We start from the raw sequence: 14,227 nt of genomic DNA, 5'->3' as shown, positions 1-14,227 counted from the left end.
GACCCTCCTCTGTGCCTAGGGCACCTGCCTGAGATGCCCTAAGAGCATCATACTCCTCTAGGAGTTGTCTTAACTGAAGGAGGGTAGGGTTTGCACCCTGTTTTATTCCTCTGGAGGTACACAAGTGTCTCATCTCCTGGAATGTTAAGGTATCATATCTAGAGGGGATCTTTTGCAGACCTGATCCTCCTGAGAGAGCATCTACTTGATCTCCTCTCAGAGACATGATCTAGTGAGGGTGTGGTGTGTGCACCTACCTACACTAGTTGTATCTACTAAACCTCTCTAGTAGTTGTAGTCAGGGTGTGTTACTCCCTTCAACCTACAACTACAAAGTCCAGTAGGACTTAAGTATAATAATCTATGTTATATGTACCTAGACAATATCTGTGTGATCTTTCAATTCAGTATCTCAAGATTACAATGGTATTACAACAGCAAGCTCAGATCCCAACCGCTGCTCACCAATGTGAGAAGTTGGCCTGATGTATGATGTCACTAGTTCTAGTGTACACCTTATATCAGTCCAAATACCCTTATGGTGATTGGTTGTAAAGTCAACCTTATAGACCAGCTATCCTAGTGGTAGCATGGACAAGAGCAGTCTTAGGCTAAACTCTGAATGGCATGTGAAGCCAGCTGTGATACCATATATAATCCCTTGAATACCAAATGAAAGGACACCACAACAGATATATATATAAAATAAAGTGTATTTATTCTAAGCAAACCCTCAGCACTCTTTATGAGATTAGAGGTAAGTACAACACAGTCTTATTTAAGCATACAGTAAGTCACACAGGTAAGTAATACAGTTAGGCCCTAGGGGCCACGCAAACCATATACTAAGTAAGTGGTATAAGAACCACTGTCACGGAAATAGAATAGGCCTAGGCCTAGGGAATCGCTGGGGCTACACTACACTAGCGTTGGTTAGGAAGTGGGAGGCCCACGGGATTCGTGTGCAGAGTGGAAACACTCACGCGTAATGCGTAAAAGTCAATAGCAATAGTACAGTTTAGAAAACGGTAGATTTAGGACACTTCCGGAGTAGCTAGGAAGTTGAGACTTGAAAACTAGACACTAGGATAGTCACTATCCTGATGAGCACCGGAGTACCCAAGTTACCTAGCCCACAGGCTGCGGGTGCATAGGGGTGAAGATGCGTCGTTTTCGTCGTCGACTCCTATGGATGCCTGAAGAAAGATGCTGACAGGCAGTCAGTGAAGAGTGTCCGGTGGATCCCAAGGCTGGGATCAAGAAGAGAAGAAACCTGCAAGCAGAAGGGACAGAGTCAAGGTCACTAGCCAGTGACCACGTGGAACCAGGAAGGAACCAGGCGATGTCGTGAAGAGTTGCAGGTGAAGGTGAAGCTTGTCGCTGCAGCCAGGAGGACCGGGAAGCGTCGAGGACGACCAGGACCAGGAGGCGAGCTGTCCCACGAAGGCTCTTGCTGTCGGCGGCGTCGAAGTCGGACTAGGACTCACCAAGCCTTGGCAAGCGGAACCCACGAAGAACGAAGGACTTGCTTCTGGTGCAGACCAGGAAGGTTTGGGGTGCTTCTTCTTTGCAGAGAAGCGGGAGCCAGTCTGGAGGAGCCAAACCAGCGCAGAAGATTTCAGGGTGCGTCGTCACAGAGGCCACTAGCCAGCGGGCAAGCAACCGGACAGACGCGGCAAGCAGGAAAATGCTGAAGGGCCCCACGCAGGACTCGTGGAGTGTGGGGGGCTGATCTTCGGTGCAGATGGTGCTTGGGGTTGGGGCTTCTCAATCCCCGGTGCACAACTTCGAGGGTACCTCAGAAGCTGCGCTGTAAGTTACTAGCCACTTTTTCCAGGTAGCCGGTCCCACGTCGCTCGTCGCCTCCACGGATCTCAGCTCTGCTGCAGATGTGGATGAGGGTCGGAGTAGTCTGGAAGTCAAGGCTCTGGTCGGGCTCTGCAGTCGGTTCCTCGTAGAACGTGGGCAAAGCAAAGGGTAGTCTCTTGATGGTGCCTGTTTGCACAGGGTAGCCACTCCTTGGCTACAAGGGAGATTCTTCAGTCTTCTTCTTTCGTCGAATGTCGAAGGTCCAGAGTTTCTGTTCAGTTTTGCAGGTTCAGGATAATCTCTTGAGGCCCAACTCCCACTCTTATACTAATCTGGGGGGCTGGGATACCTGCTAGGTCACGCCTTATGGGTGGGACCTGGGAGGGGGTGGTTACACCCACTTCCCTTTGTCCAGTTTCGCGCCAGAGCTGGGGCTGGAGTGCCCCAGCGCCGGTTTGAACTGGACTATGCAAGGAACACCTTGTGTGCCCCAGGCATGTCTCATTCCTTTCAGCCCACCCTGCCCCAATACACTAAAGGCTGTCTGGGGAGGTGCTAGCACCTCCCCAAGCAGGAAACCTATTGTCCAGGCCTCCCTGGCTGGGATCACTCCCAGCAGCAGGAGGTCAGACTTGTGTCTGTGGCAGCAGCATCCATTTTGTGATGCTGAGGCTTTGGTTAGAGTTAAACAGCAAAGTAGGATTTTAACATGTCTCTCCCTCTAGAAGGGAGGAATAATATCCTCATCACCAGAAATGGTATGGGGGTATTATTCTAAAGTGTTAGACACCTTACACGACATGTTTTGATACAGCCCAACCATAGTTACCATAACCGTTTAAGATTATAAGGCACTTTAAGAGTATATGGTAGGCTATATCATAGAACAGCTGTAAGGACATGGTTCCGAAAGCTGCAGACAGGCTCAGCTCATGCTAGAGCACCATCTCACATGTTACCAAGCACTCTGCCTCCAGGATTGTTAAGGCCTGCCATAGGAGTGACTGATAGGTACACATGTGTCTATATATAAGGGTAGATATAGGCATACTATATCTAAGCAAGGGGTGATTACACGACCTTGCCCCAGCTGAGTGATCAGCCAGTTGTGTCTGATTGGAAGGCCAGACCAGGGGTGGCATAATACATGCTGCAGCCCCTGGGAGGCCTAGGGTACACCTATGCCCTGGGTACCTAGGGTACACTGTACAGGGTCCAATAAGGTGATCCTTACCAATTGGTTATGTACCTAGGGTACATGGAGTCCATTTTACAGAGAGAGCAGACAGCCTGAGACCCTGAATGGCAGGATCTCAGGCCAACTAAGTCGAAAAACCAGCTAGACACTAGGCAAAAAGTTGGGGGTAACCATAGTCAGATATCCACCTTCCTACATGTACCTAAAGGTACCTGTATGATCTTTCAAATGATATTTTCAAAGATTACAATTGGTAAAACACAGCAAGCTCAAATCCCAACCGCTGCTCACCAATGTGAGAAGTTGGCCTGGTATATGCTGCTCACTAATTCTAGTGATCACCTTGTACCATGCCAAACAACCCTTATGGTGGTGGTTGATGTCAACCTTGATAGACCAGCTATCCTAGTGGTAGCGTGGACAGTGCAGTCTGCAGGCTAAACTCTTGAGGGCATGTGAAGCCAGCTGTTTTACCATATGTAACCTCCTTGAATACCAAATGAAAGGACACCACACAGATATATATTCAAAATATATATGTATTTATTTACTAAAAGTATCCCCTATACTCTTTATGAGCACAGAAGCACATTCGTTTAAAACAAGGCAGTGTTTAAATATACAAAAGTTGCACAATTATGGATGGGCCAGGTGGCCAGCTAAACCATATACTAAAATAGTGGTATAAGAACCACGAATAGAAAGGAAAGAAGGCCTAGGGCCTTGGGAATCGCTGGGACGACAAGGAGCTAACTGTAGTTAGTGACCAGGAGGCCCACAGGATGCATGTGCAGTGTTAAAAGTTACACCCGTGCACCTATTGATTTCAATGGGTGCGTAAAAGTCACAAAGTTAAAGGAAAAGGAGTCTTCCGGATGGACCAGAACCTAACAACTTGAAACCTAGACACTAGAGATGTTTCTCTACCCAGGAGCACCGGAGTGCCAGCGTTACCTCACCCACAGGAAGCGGGTGCATAGGGGTCAAAGTGCGTCGGGTTTCGTCGTGCAGGTCTATGGAGCCTGAGGATGAAGATGCTGCAGGCGACCAGGCAGGAAGAGTTCCGGTGGAATCAAGGATGGATCTGAAGAGTAGACGACCTGCAAGCAGAGGGGACAATGTTCAAAGTCACTAGCCAGTGACCGACGTGGCACCAGGAAGGAACCAGGCGATGTCGGGTGCCAACAGGTGAAGAAAGGAAGCTTGTCTCTGCAGCCACGTGAAAGTGAAGAGGTGGACGACGTCCAGGAGTCACTCACGAGCTGTCCCACGAAGGCTCTACCTGATGGCGGTGTCGGCTTCTTGATCGGAGCAAACAGGCCTTGGCTAATGCAAGCCACGCAGGATTCGAGGAAAGCTTGGTGCTCTGGCCAGCAAGGTCAGAGGGGCTGCTCCTTTTCACAGGAGCAAGGGCCAGTCGGGAGCAACCAGACCAGCAGTGTTAGTTGTAGTTTTCGTCGCCAAGATGGCCACTAGCCAACGGGCCAGTAACCGGGATGACGCGTCGAGTGGCAAAAAGCAAAAGGGCCCCACGCAGGTCTCGTGGATGCTGGAGGGCTGGTCTTTGGTGCAAATGCTGCTTGGTGTTGGGGCTTCTCAGGGCCCAAAGCACAGCGTTGAGGATGCCTCAGGTGCTGCGCAGTCAGCTTGTCGTGGACGTTCCAAGATGGCCGGTCCCACGTCTCTCGGTGCCTCCACGGGTCTCTTCTTTGCAGGGACTGTGGATCTGGCTCAGAGATGTCTGGGAGTCTGGGTCTTGTCGGGCTCTGGGCTCGGTCTCCGGCGGGAGGCGGCGGCAAAGCAGTCGTTGAGTTGCTGGATGGTGCCTCCACCTCCCCTGACAGGAAACCCTTTGTCCACACCTCCCAAGCTGGAAGGACTCCCAGCTGCAGGAGGGCAGACTTGTGTCTGTGGTGGCAGCATCCATTTTGTGATGCTGAGGCTCTGTCTAACTTTACCCGGGTTTCAGGTTAGGTACATGTCGTGTCCCTCTAGAAGGGTGGAATGCTACCCCCGTCGCCAGAATTGGCGAGGGGGTAGTATTCCAAATCGTATGACACCTTCCTCGACATGTTTTGATAAAGCCAAACCAAAGTTAGCATTTGACCGCGAGGTACATAATGCACTTAAGAGTATATGGTATGGCAATATCATGAAACACCTAAAGGACGTTGTTCCGAAAGCTGCAGACAGGCTCAGCTCATGCCAGAGCACCATCTAACATGAAACCAAGCACTCTGCCTCCAGGATTGTTAAGGCCTGCCATAGGAGTGGCTGATAGGTTACCATGTGTCCATATATGTTAGATATAGATATACTATATCTAAGTAAGAGGTGATTACACCAACTTACCCCAGCTGAGTGATCAGCCAGTTGTGTCAAATAGTGAGGCCAGGCCAGGGGTGGCATAATACATGCTGCAGCTCCTGGTAGGCCTTGGATACACCTATGCCCTGGGTACCTGGGGTACACTGTTACAGGGTCCAATAAGGTGAACCAGTTCCAATTGGTAATGCACCTAGCGTACATTGGCATTAATTTAGGGAGAGAGCAGCAGGGCTGTGGGTCTGATTAGCAGGCCCACAGCCACACTAAGTCATAAAACCAGTGAAGAAAAAGCAAACATTTGGGGTGACCATAGGATAGCAGACCCTACTCTCCTACAACCACAACACCACATTCACAACGAACTGCCAGATCTGTGAAGCGAAGGAAAAACAGGAGATAAACCGCGTTAGCACCAGGAATTTTACACCTGCCTTTTGCTGGTGTTAAGCAGGACGACTACCTGCAGCATGGAAGAGAACACTGCCAGGAGCCTTTTAAGATGCAGGTATTCCAGAGGGAAGGTGTCTGCCTTAGTTAGCACCACTAAAATGACAGTATTTTTGATTAAAACAAATGGTCAGACTTCGAGGAAGCTGATTGCTGCGGTCACCATGCTGCCAGTCTCACAGTGACACCTGGCTTCCAGCAGGGGCAGTGTTGGGCCAGGAGCTAAAAGTAGTGATGATGGGACTTTGCAGCCGATTATCGGCCATTCACAACGTATCGCCGGCTAACGCAGGATTTCAATGCGCCATCGCAATGATTAGTACGTGGGTTTTGACACCCCTTTCCTGTTACTATCGCCATGTACCACGGGCTTGAAAATACCCCGCTAACATGGCAATATTAATCAGGGTTAGGCAGCGTTAACTATTCTGCCGATAAATTACTATGGCGATAGTTATCGCACATTCTTGTGAATATGGCCCTAACAACACTGTGCATGGTGGGGGCGTTCCCGCCATCCAATATTTAAAAAGGAATAAGTATGGTTTGCCTTTGGGCTGTGTCCCACCCGGGGTGCGGGGGTCATTTATTGATAAAAAAGATACAGGGGTCATTTTAATTTTTTTACTGAGATCCCAGGGAAAAACACAGTATAGCGACCAAAAAAATATTTTTTAAACATTTGCCCTCCCCCAACAAGGGCTAGGGGCCAAGTATCCCCATGCTGCCCCCTTATATATATATTTTAACTTTTTTCAGAACAGGGGACTAAGTCCTCGAGTCCTGTAATGGTTGTTGCAACATTTCTTATCATGTTGCGACCATCTAATTACAGCACTCGCTCCTGCGGGACCCTCACTCCCATGGGAGCAAGGTGGCCAAAAGGGGGGGGGGGGGGGGGGGAAGGGAAAGCTCCCTTAGCCAATCAGATTGCTCTATTTTTTGAAGCAGTGTGATCGCAGGAGTCTCACGAGAGCCCCGCGAACCCAACTGTCCAGATATATGTGAAAATGTGTGAACATTTGTCAAATAGTGCTAAAGTTATTAGCAAACCAAAAAAGCCATTCACTATGGAAAGGCAGTCCCTTCACTACAATATACATCTATAGATATATACACACACCCATACAAAGTCAGATTTAAATATTTTGGGCATATATATATATATATATATATCAGTTTTATCTGTGGCGCAATGTGTGCCGTGCCCCAAGTAAAATTCACTTCTAGGGACCCCACTGTCAACAATTGACATGGGGTGTCAAGCACCCTGGTGCACGCACTCCCTCCCTCCCTCCCCAGTTGTCCGGCCTCCGGCACCCATGCCCAGGCAGTGTCTGAGACCTAATCTGCGGCCTGCTGACATCCCTAAACCTACCTGATCCACTTAGCATGGATTAGGCAGGGCCCTCTGCCCTGACTGCACTGACAGCTGCTGCTCCCTGCACACCACCACCGCCGGCCGGCCGACCCTCCACATGGACAGCGCCAGTGACCTGGAAGACCCCAGCGAGGAGCTGCTGCAGGACGAAGACTCCCCCGAAGGCGAGGACAACGACATTGGCGACGAGGCCAACGAGCCAGCCAGAGAGGAGGGCGAGGAGGATGAAGACACCTTCATCAGGCTGTCCAGGTACACCCAGAGCCCGGAGGCGATGCCCTGGGAGCAGCGCAGCATCAAGATGAAGATCGCCTACCTAGCGGACCGTGCCTTCCTCGGCTTCTTGGCGCTCTTCATCCTCATCATTGCACTGGAGATACTGTACAAGACGACCTACCTGGTGCAGTGGCGTGCCATCTACAAGGCCCTGGTGAGCTGGATGGTGGCCCAAGAGGAGGACGAGGAGGCGCTGGAGCTGTGAGACGAGAGCCAGGCAAGTAGAGAGAAACAGAGGAGCAGAAAAGAGTAAGACAGAGAGGCAAGACGGGTCAGTGGAGAACAGGCTGGAAACAGAGGAGCAGAAAAGAGTAAGACAGAGAGGCAAGACAGCGGTCAGGGGCGAACAGGCAGGAAACAGAGGAGCAGAAAGGAGTAAGACGGAGAGGCAAGACAGTGGTTCAGGGGAGAACAGGCAGGAAACAGAGGAGCAGAAAAGAGTAAGACAGAGAGGCAAGACAGGGGTCAGGGGAGAACAGGCAGGAAACAGAGGAGCTGACAAGAGTAAGACAGAGAGGAAAGACAGGGGTCAGGGGAGAACAGGCAGGAAAGAGGAGCGGAAAAGAGTAAGACAGAGAGGGAAGACAGGGTTCAGGGGAGAACAGGCAGGAAACAGAGGAGCGGAAAAGAGTAAGAAAGAGAGGGAAGACAGGGGTCAGGGGAGAACAGGCAGGAAACAGAGGAGCGGAAAAGAGTAAGACAGAGAGGGAAGACAGGGGTCAGGGGAGAACAGACAGGAAACAGAGGAGCGGAAAAGAGTAAGACAGAGAGGGAAGACAGGGTCAGGGGAGAACAGGCAGGAAACAGAGGAGCGGAAAAGAGTAAGCCAGAGAGGCAAGACAGGGGTCAGTTGAGAACAGGCAGGAAACAGAGGAGCAGAAAAGAGTAAGACAGAGAAGAAAGACAGCGGTCAGGGGAGAACAGGCAGGAAACAGAGGAGCAGAAAAGAGTAAGACAGAGAGGCAAGACAGTGGTTCAGGGGAGAACAGGCAGGAAACAGAGGAGCAGAAAAGAGTAAGACAGAGAGGCAAGACAGGGGTCAGGGGAGAACAGGCAGGAAACAGAGGAGCAGAAAAGAGTAAGACAGAGAGGCAAGACAGGGGTCAGTGGAGAACAGGCAGGAAACAGAGGAGCAGAAAAGAGTAAGACAGAGAGGAAAGACAGGGGTCAGTGGAGAACAGGCAGGAAAGAGGAGCGGAAAAGAGTAAGACAGAGGGAAGACAGGGTTCAGGGGAGAACAGGCAGGAAACAGAGGAGCGGAAAAGAGTAAGACAGAGAGGGAAGACAGGGTTCAGGGGAGAACAGGCAGGAAACAGAGGAGTGGAAAAGAGTAAGACAGAGAGGGAAGACGGGTCAGGGGAGAACAGGCCGGAAAAAGAGGAGCGGAAAAGAGTAAGACAGAGAGGGGACACAGGGGTCAGGGGTCAGGGGAGAACAGGCAGGAAACAGGAGCAGAAAAGAGTAAGACAGAGAGGGAAGACAGGGGTCAGGGGAGAACAGGCAGGAAACAGAGGAGCGGAAAAGAGTAAGACAGAGAGGGAAGACAGGGGTCAGGGGAGGACAGGCAGGAAACAGAGGAGCGGAAAAGAGTAAGACAGAGAGGGAAGACAGGGGTCAGGGGAGGACAGGCAGGAAACAGAGGAGCGGAAAAGAGTAAGACAGAGAGGGAAGACAGGGGTCAGGGGAGAACAGGCAGGAAACAGAGGAGCGGAAAAGAGTAAGACAGAGAAGGAAGACAGGGGTCAGGGGAGAACAGGCAGGAAACAGAGGAGCGGAAAAGAGTAAGACAGAGAGGGAAGACAGGGGTAAGGGGAGAACAGGCAGGAAACAGAGGAGCGGAAAAGAGTAAGACAGAGAAGGAAGACAGGGGTCAGGGGAGAACAGGCAGGAAACAGAGGAGCGGAAAAGAGTAAGACAGAGAGGGAAGACAGGGGTCAGGGGAGAACAGGCAGGAAACAGAGGAGCGGAAAAGAGTAAGACAGAGAGGGAAGACAGGGGTCAGGGGAGAACAGGCAGGAAACAGAGGAGCGGAAAAGAGTAAGACAGAGAGGGAAGACAGGGGTCAGGGGAGAACAGGCAGGAAACAGAGGAGCGGAAAAGAGTAAGACAGAGAGGGAAGACAGGGGTCAGGGGAGAACAGGCAGGAAACAGAGGAGCAGAAAAGAGTAAGACAGAGAGCGAAGACAGGGGTCAGGGGAGAACAGGCAGGAAACAGAGGAGCGGAAAAGAGTAAGACAGAGAGGGAAGACAGGGGTCAGGGGAGAACAGGCAGGAAACAGAGGAGCAGAAAAGAGTAAGACAGAGAGGGAAGACAGGGTTCAGGGGAGAACAGGCAGGAAACAGAGGAGCGGAAAAGAGTAAGACAGAGAGGGAAGACAGGGGTCAGGGGAGAACAGGCAGGAAACAGAGGAGCGGAAAAGAGTAAGACAGAGAAGGAAGACAGGGGTCAGGGGAGAACAGGCAGGAAACAGAGGAGCAGAAAAGAGTAAGACAGAGAGGGAAGACAGGGGTCAGGGGAGAACAGGCAGGAAACAGAGGAGCAGAAAAGAGTAAGACAGAGAGGGAAGACGGGTCAGGGGAGAACAGGCAGGAAACAGGGGAGCAGAAAAGAGTAAGACAGAGAGGGAAGACAGGGGTCAGGGTAGAACAGGCAGGAAACAGAGGAGTAGAAAAGAGTAAGACAGAGAGGGAAGTCAGGGGTCAGGGGAGAACAGGCAGGAAACAGAGGAGCAGAAAAGAGTAAGACAGAGAGGCAAGACAGGGGTCAGGGGAGAACAGGCAGGAAACAGAGGAGCAGAAAAGAGTAAGACAGAGAGGAAAGACAGCGGTCAGGGGAGCAGAAAAGAGTAAGACAGAGAGGCAAGACAGCGGTTCAGGGGAGAACAGGCAGGAAACAGAGGAGCAGAAAAGAATAAGACAGAGAGGGAAGACAGGGTTCAGGGGAGAACAGGCAGGAAACAGAGGAGCATAAAAGCGTAAGACAGAGAGGGAAGACAGGGGTAAGGGAGAACAGGCAGGAAACAGAGGAGCCGAAAAGAGTAAGACAGAGAGGGAAGACAGGGGTCAGGGGAGAACAGGCAGGAAACAGAGGAGCGGAAAAGAGTAAGACAGAGAGGGAAGACAGGGGTCAGGGGAGAACAGGCAGGAAACAGAGGAGCGGAAAAGAGTAAGACAGAGAGGGAAGACAGGGGTCAGGGGAGCACAGGCAGGAAACAGAGGAGCGGAAAAGAGTAAGACAGAGAGGAAAGACAGGGGTCAGGGGAGAACAGGCAGGAAACAGAGGAGCGGAAAAGAGTAAGACAGAGAAGGAAGACAGGGGTCAGGGGAGAACAGGCAGGAAACAGAGGAGCAGAAAAGAGTACGACAGAGAGGGAAGACATGGGTCAGGGTAGAACAGGCAGGAAACAGAGGAGTAGAAAAGAGTAAGACAGAGAGGGAAGTCAGGGGTCAGGGGAGAACAGGCAGGAAACAGAGGAGCAGAAAAGAGTAAGACAGAGAGGCAAGACAGGGGTCAGTGGAGAACAGGCAGGAAACAGAGGAGCAGAAAAGAGTAAGACAGAGAGGAAAGACAGCGGTCAGGGGAGAACAGGCAGGAAACAGAGGAGCAGAAAAGAGTAAGACAGAGAGGGAAGACAGGGGTCAGGGGAGAACAGGCAGGAAACAGAGGAGTAGAAAAGAGTAAGACAGAGAGGGAAGTCAGGGGTCAGGGGAGAACAGGCAGGAAACAGAGGAGCAGAAAAGAGTAAGACAGAGAGGCAAGACAGGGGTCAGTGGAGAACAGGCAGGAAACAGAGGAGCAGAAAAGAGTAAGACAGAGAGGCAAGACAGCGGTTCAGGGGAGAACAGGCAGGAAACAGAGGAGCAGAAAAGAGTAAGACAGAGAGGGAAGACAGGGGTCAGGGGAGAACAGGCAGGAAACAGAGGAGCAGAAAAGAGTAAGACAGAGAGGGAAGACAGGGGTCAGGGGAGAACAGGCAGGAAACAGAGGAGCAGAAAAGAGTAAGACAGAGAGGGAAGACAGGGGTCAGGGGAGAACAGGCAGGAAACAGAGGAGCGGAAAAGAATAAGACAGAGAGGGAAGACAGGGGTCAGGGGAGAACAGGCAGGAAACAGAGGAGCGGAAAAGAGTAAGACAGAGAGGGAAGACAGAAGTCAGGGGAGAACAGGCAGGAAACAGAGGAGCGGAAAAGAGTAAGACAGAGAAGGAAGACAGGGGTCAGGGGAGAACAGGCAGGAAACAGAGGAGCGGAAAAGAGTAAGACAGAGAGGGAAGACGGGTCAAGGGAGAACAGACAGGAAACAGAGGAGCGGAAAAGAGTAAGACAGAGAGGGAAGACAGGGGTCAGGGGAGAACAGGCAGGAAACAGAGGAGCGGAAAAGAGTAAGACAGAGAAGGAAGACAGGGGTCAGGGGAGAACAGGCAGGAAACAGAGGAGCGGAAAAGAGTAAGACAGAGAGGGAAGACAGGGGTCAGGGGAGAACAGGCAGGAAACAGAGGAGCAGAAAAGAGTACGACAGAGAGGGAAGACAGGGGTCAGGGGAGAACAGGCAGGAAACAGAGGAGCAGAAAAGAGTAAGACAGCTAGGGAAGACAGGGGTCAGGGGAGAATAGGCAGGAAACAGAGGAGCAGAAAAGAGTAAGACAGAGAGGGAAGACGGGTCAGGGGAGAACAGGCAGGAAACAGAGGAGCAGAAAAGAGTAAGACAGAGAGGGAAGACAGGGGTCAGGGGAGAACAGGCAGGAAACAGATGAGCGGAAAAGAGTAAGACAGAGAAGGAAGACAGGGGTCGGGGAGAACAGGCAGGAAACAGAGGAGCAGAAAAGAGTGAGACAGCGAGGGAAGAGAGGGGTCAGGGGAGAACAGGCAGGAAACAGATGAGCGGAAAAGAGTAAGACGGAGAAGGAAGACAGGGGTCGGGGAGAACAGGCAGGAAACAGAGGAGCAGAAAAAAGTAAGACAGCGAGGGAAGACAGGGGTCAGGGGAGAACAGGCAGGAAACAGAGGAGCAGAAAAGAGTAAGACAGAGAGGGAAGACGGGTCAGGGGAGAACAGGCAGGAAACAGAGGAGCAGAAATGAGTAAGACAGAGAGGGAAGACAGGGGTCAGGGGAGAACAGGCAGGAAACAGATGAGCGGAAAGAGTAAGACAGAGAAGGAAGACAGCGGTCAGGGGAGAACAGGCAGGAAACAGGAGTAGGGGGACAGCGGATCATAGGGACTAAGGGGAAAAGAATCAGGCCGAGAGCAGAAGAGAAACACACGTAGGAGAGGACAAGACAGAAACGGATACATGAGACAGAGATCAACGAGAGGAGAAACAGACGAGTAGGCGAGGGGGAGACAGCGGTTTCAGGGGGAGAGGGGAAAGAGGCAAGCAAGTAAAGTGAAACAGAGGATGAGGGGAGGGTGAGAGGCAGGCGGAGAGGGCGAGACAGCGGTTCATAGGAATAGATGGGAAAAGAACCCGGAGGGCAGAAACACGCAAGCTAGAGGGTAAGGCAGACAAGCGGAGAAGATAGCAGTTCACAGGAGAAGAGGGACAAAAGAGACAGGTAAGCAAAGAGAAGAGAAGAGAAACAGACGAATAGGAGAGGGGAAGACAGGCAGACAGACAGGGATAGGGGGAAGACAGGGTTCAATGGAGAAGAGGGGCACACGTCGGAGATAGTAAGACAGACAAGTGATCGAGGTGAGGGGGAAGACTACTGGCACAGACTGATGATTAGACATAGACCGATAGACAGATAGATAGACAGATAGATAGATAGACAGATAGACAGACAGACAGACAGACAGACAGACAGAGACAGACAGACAGACAGACAGACAGACAGGCAGATAGATAGACTGACTAGTGGCACAGCTGCTCATTTCCCCCTTTCTTTTCCCAGGAGTTTAGAGGTGGTAGCTGCCAAGCCCTGGCACTCCCCTCTCCCGGTGAAGCATACGCTGAAGTGGGGTCTGGGGAATGGGGCGGCGCCTATAAGTGTGGCCGGTATGGCTCCAGCAGTGAATACTTGTTGGAAGTTCAGCTTCCGCGGGCGGGGTCCGCTCTGGCTTCCGTTCCCTGCCGCTTGCTGGGCGCACCGCCCGCCGCGTGTCTAACAGCAGCACGGGTCGACATCCCTGGGGGGGGGGGGTTCACCTTCCCGCCACTGATGGAAGTCTGACTCGGTTTGTGGGAAAGCTGCTCTTGATTTACAGTAGGGAAAACTCAGTTTAGCAGACAGTTCTCCTTCCAGCTCTACGTGTGCTGGGCTTTTACAGCACCCACGCAGCCGGGGGGCCATTAATAATTATATAAATAACCTCAAACCTCTGAGATCCCCTTATGGAAACGACTGTAATTTACCAAAGTATTGAAATCTGACGAAGAGTTACGGCGCTTTTACCACCAAAGCCCTACAGTTTACGCCTCTTCCTGTGGCACTGAGTGTGCGCCCTCGGGCTGGGAGCTCACCCTGTTTCATGCTCTAAACTGATCGGACTCTTATTGGTCCGACATCTCTTTAGGGGATACTGGTGTCCTGTGAGTGGCATCCATCATTGCAATCAGTCATCTTGTAGCCAAAAGTATCGCAGCCCCTTGCCATCAGAGTGGTACCGAATCTTTCGTAAGGGTAAGGCGCTCGTTTTTCTGTCCTCTGTTTTGCCTTTTTCTACCCTCTGTTTGGCCTTTTCTGCTCGTTTTTCTACCATCTTTTTTGCCCTTTTCTACTGTTTTTCCTTTTCTACAATTTTTCATGCCCTCCGTTTTGCCCCCTTCTGCTCTGTATGCCTTTTCTAG

The 14,227-nt window shown here is 51.3% G+C and overlaps 1 protein-coding gene across 1 annotated transcript in view; it reads left to right on the top strand.

Annotated features, from left to right (window-relative positions):
* Window positions 1-7,236: 7,236 nt before the first annotated feature.
* The window catches only part of SMIM40 (small integral membrane protein 40), a 54,830-nt gene continuing 47,839 nt past the window's right edge, over window positions 7,237-14,227 (top strand). The window contains exon 1 of the mRNA XM_085654733.1: window positions 7,237-7,656. Within this exon, the coding sequence (XP_085510859.1) occupies window positions 7,261-7,644 (384 nt within the window). The 5' untranslated portion in view covers window positions 7,237-7,260 and the 3' untranslated portion in view covers window positions 7,645-7,656. The remainder of the gene's footprint in view (window positions 7,657-14,227) is intronic.

This window comes from Triturus cristatus, chromosome 1_1, assembly GCF_964204655.1.
Source record: "Triturus cristatus chromosome 1_1, aTriCri1.1, whole genome shotgun sequence".
NCBI classification, from domain to species: domain Eukaryota; kingdom Metazoa; phylum Chordata; class Amphibia; order Caudata; family Salamandridae; genus Triturus; species Triturus cristatus.
Note: the sequence above shows the minus strand (reverse complement) of the source record. Positions and strands in the feature narration are given on the sequence as shown.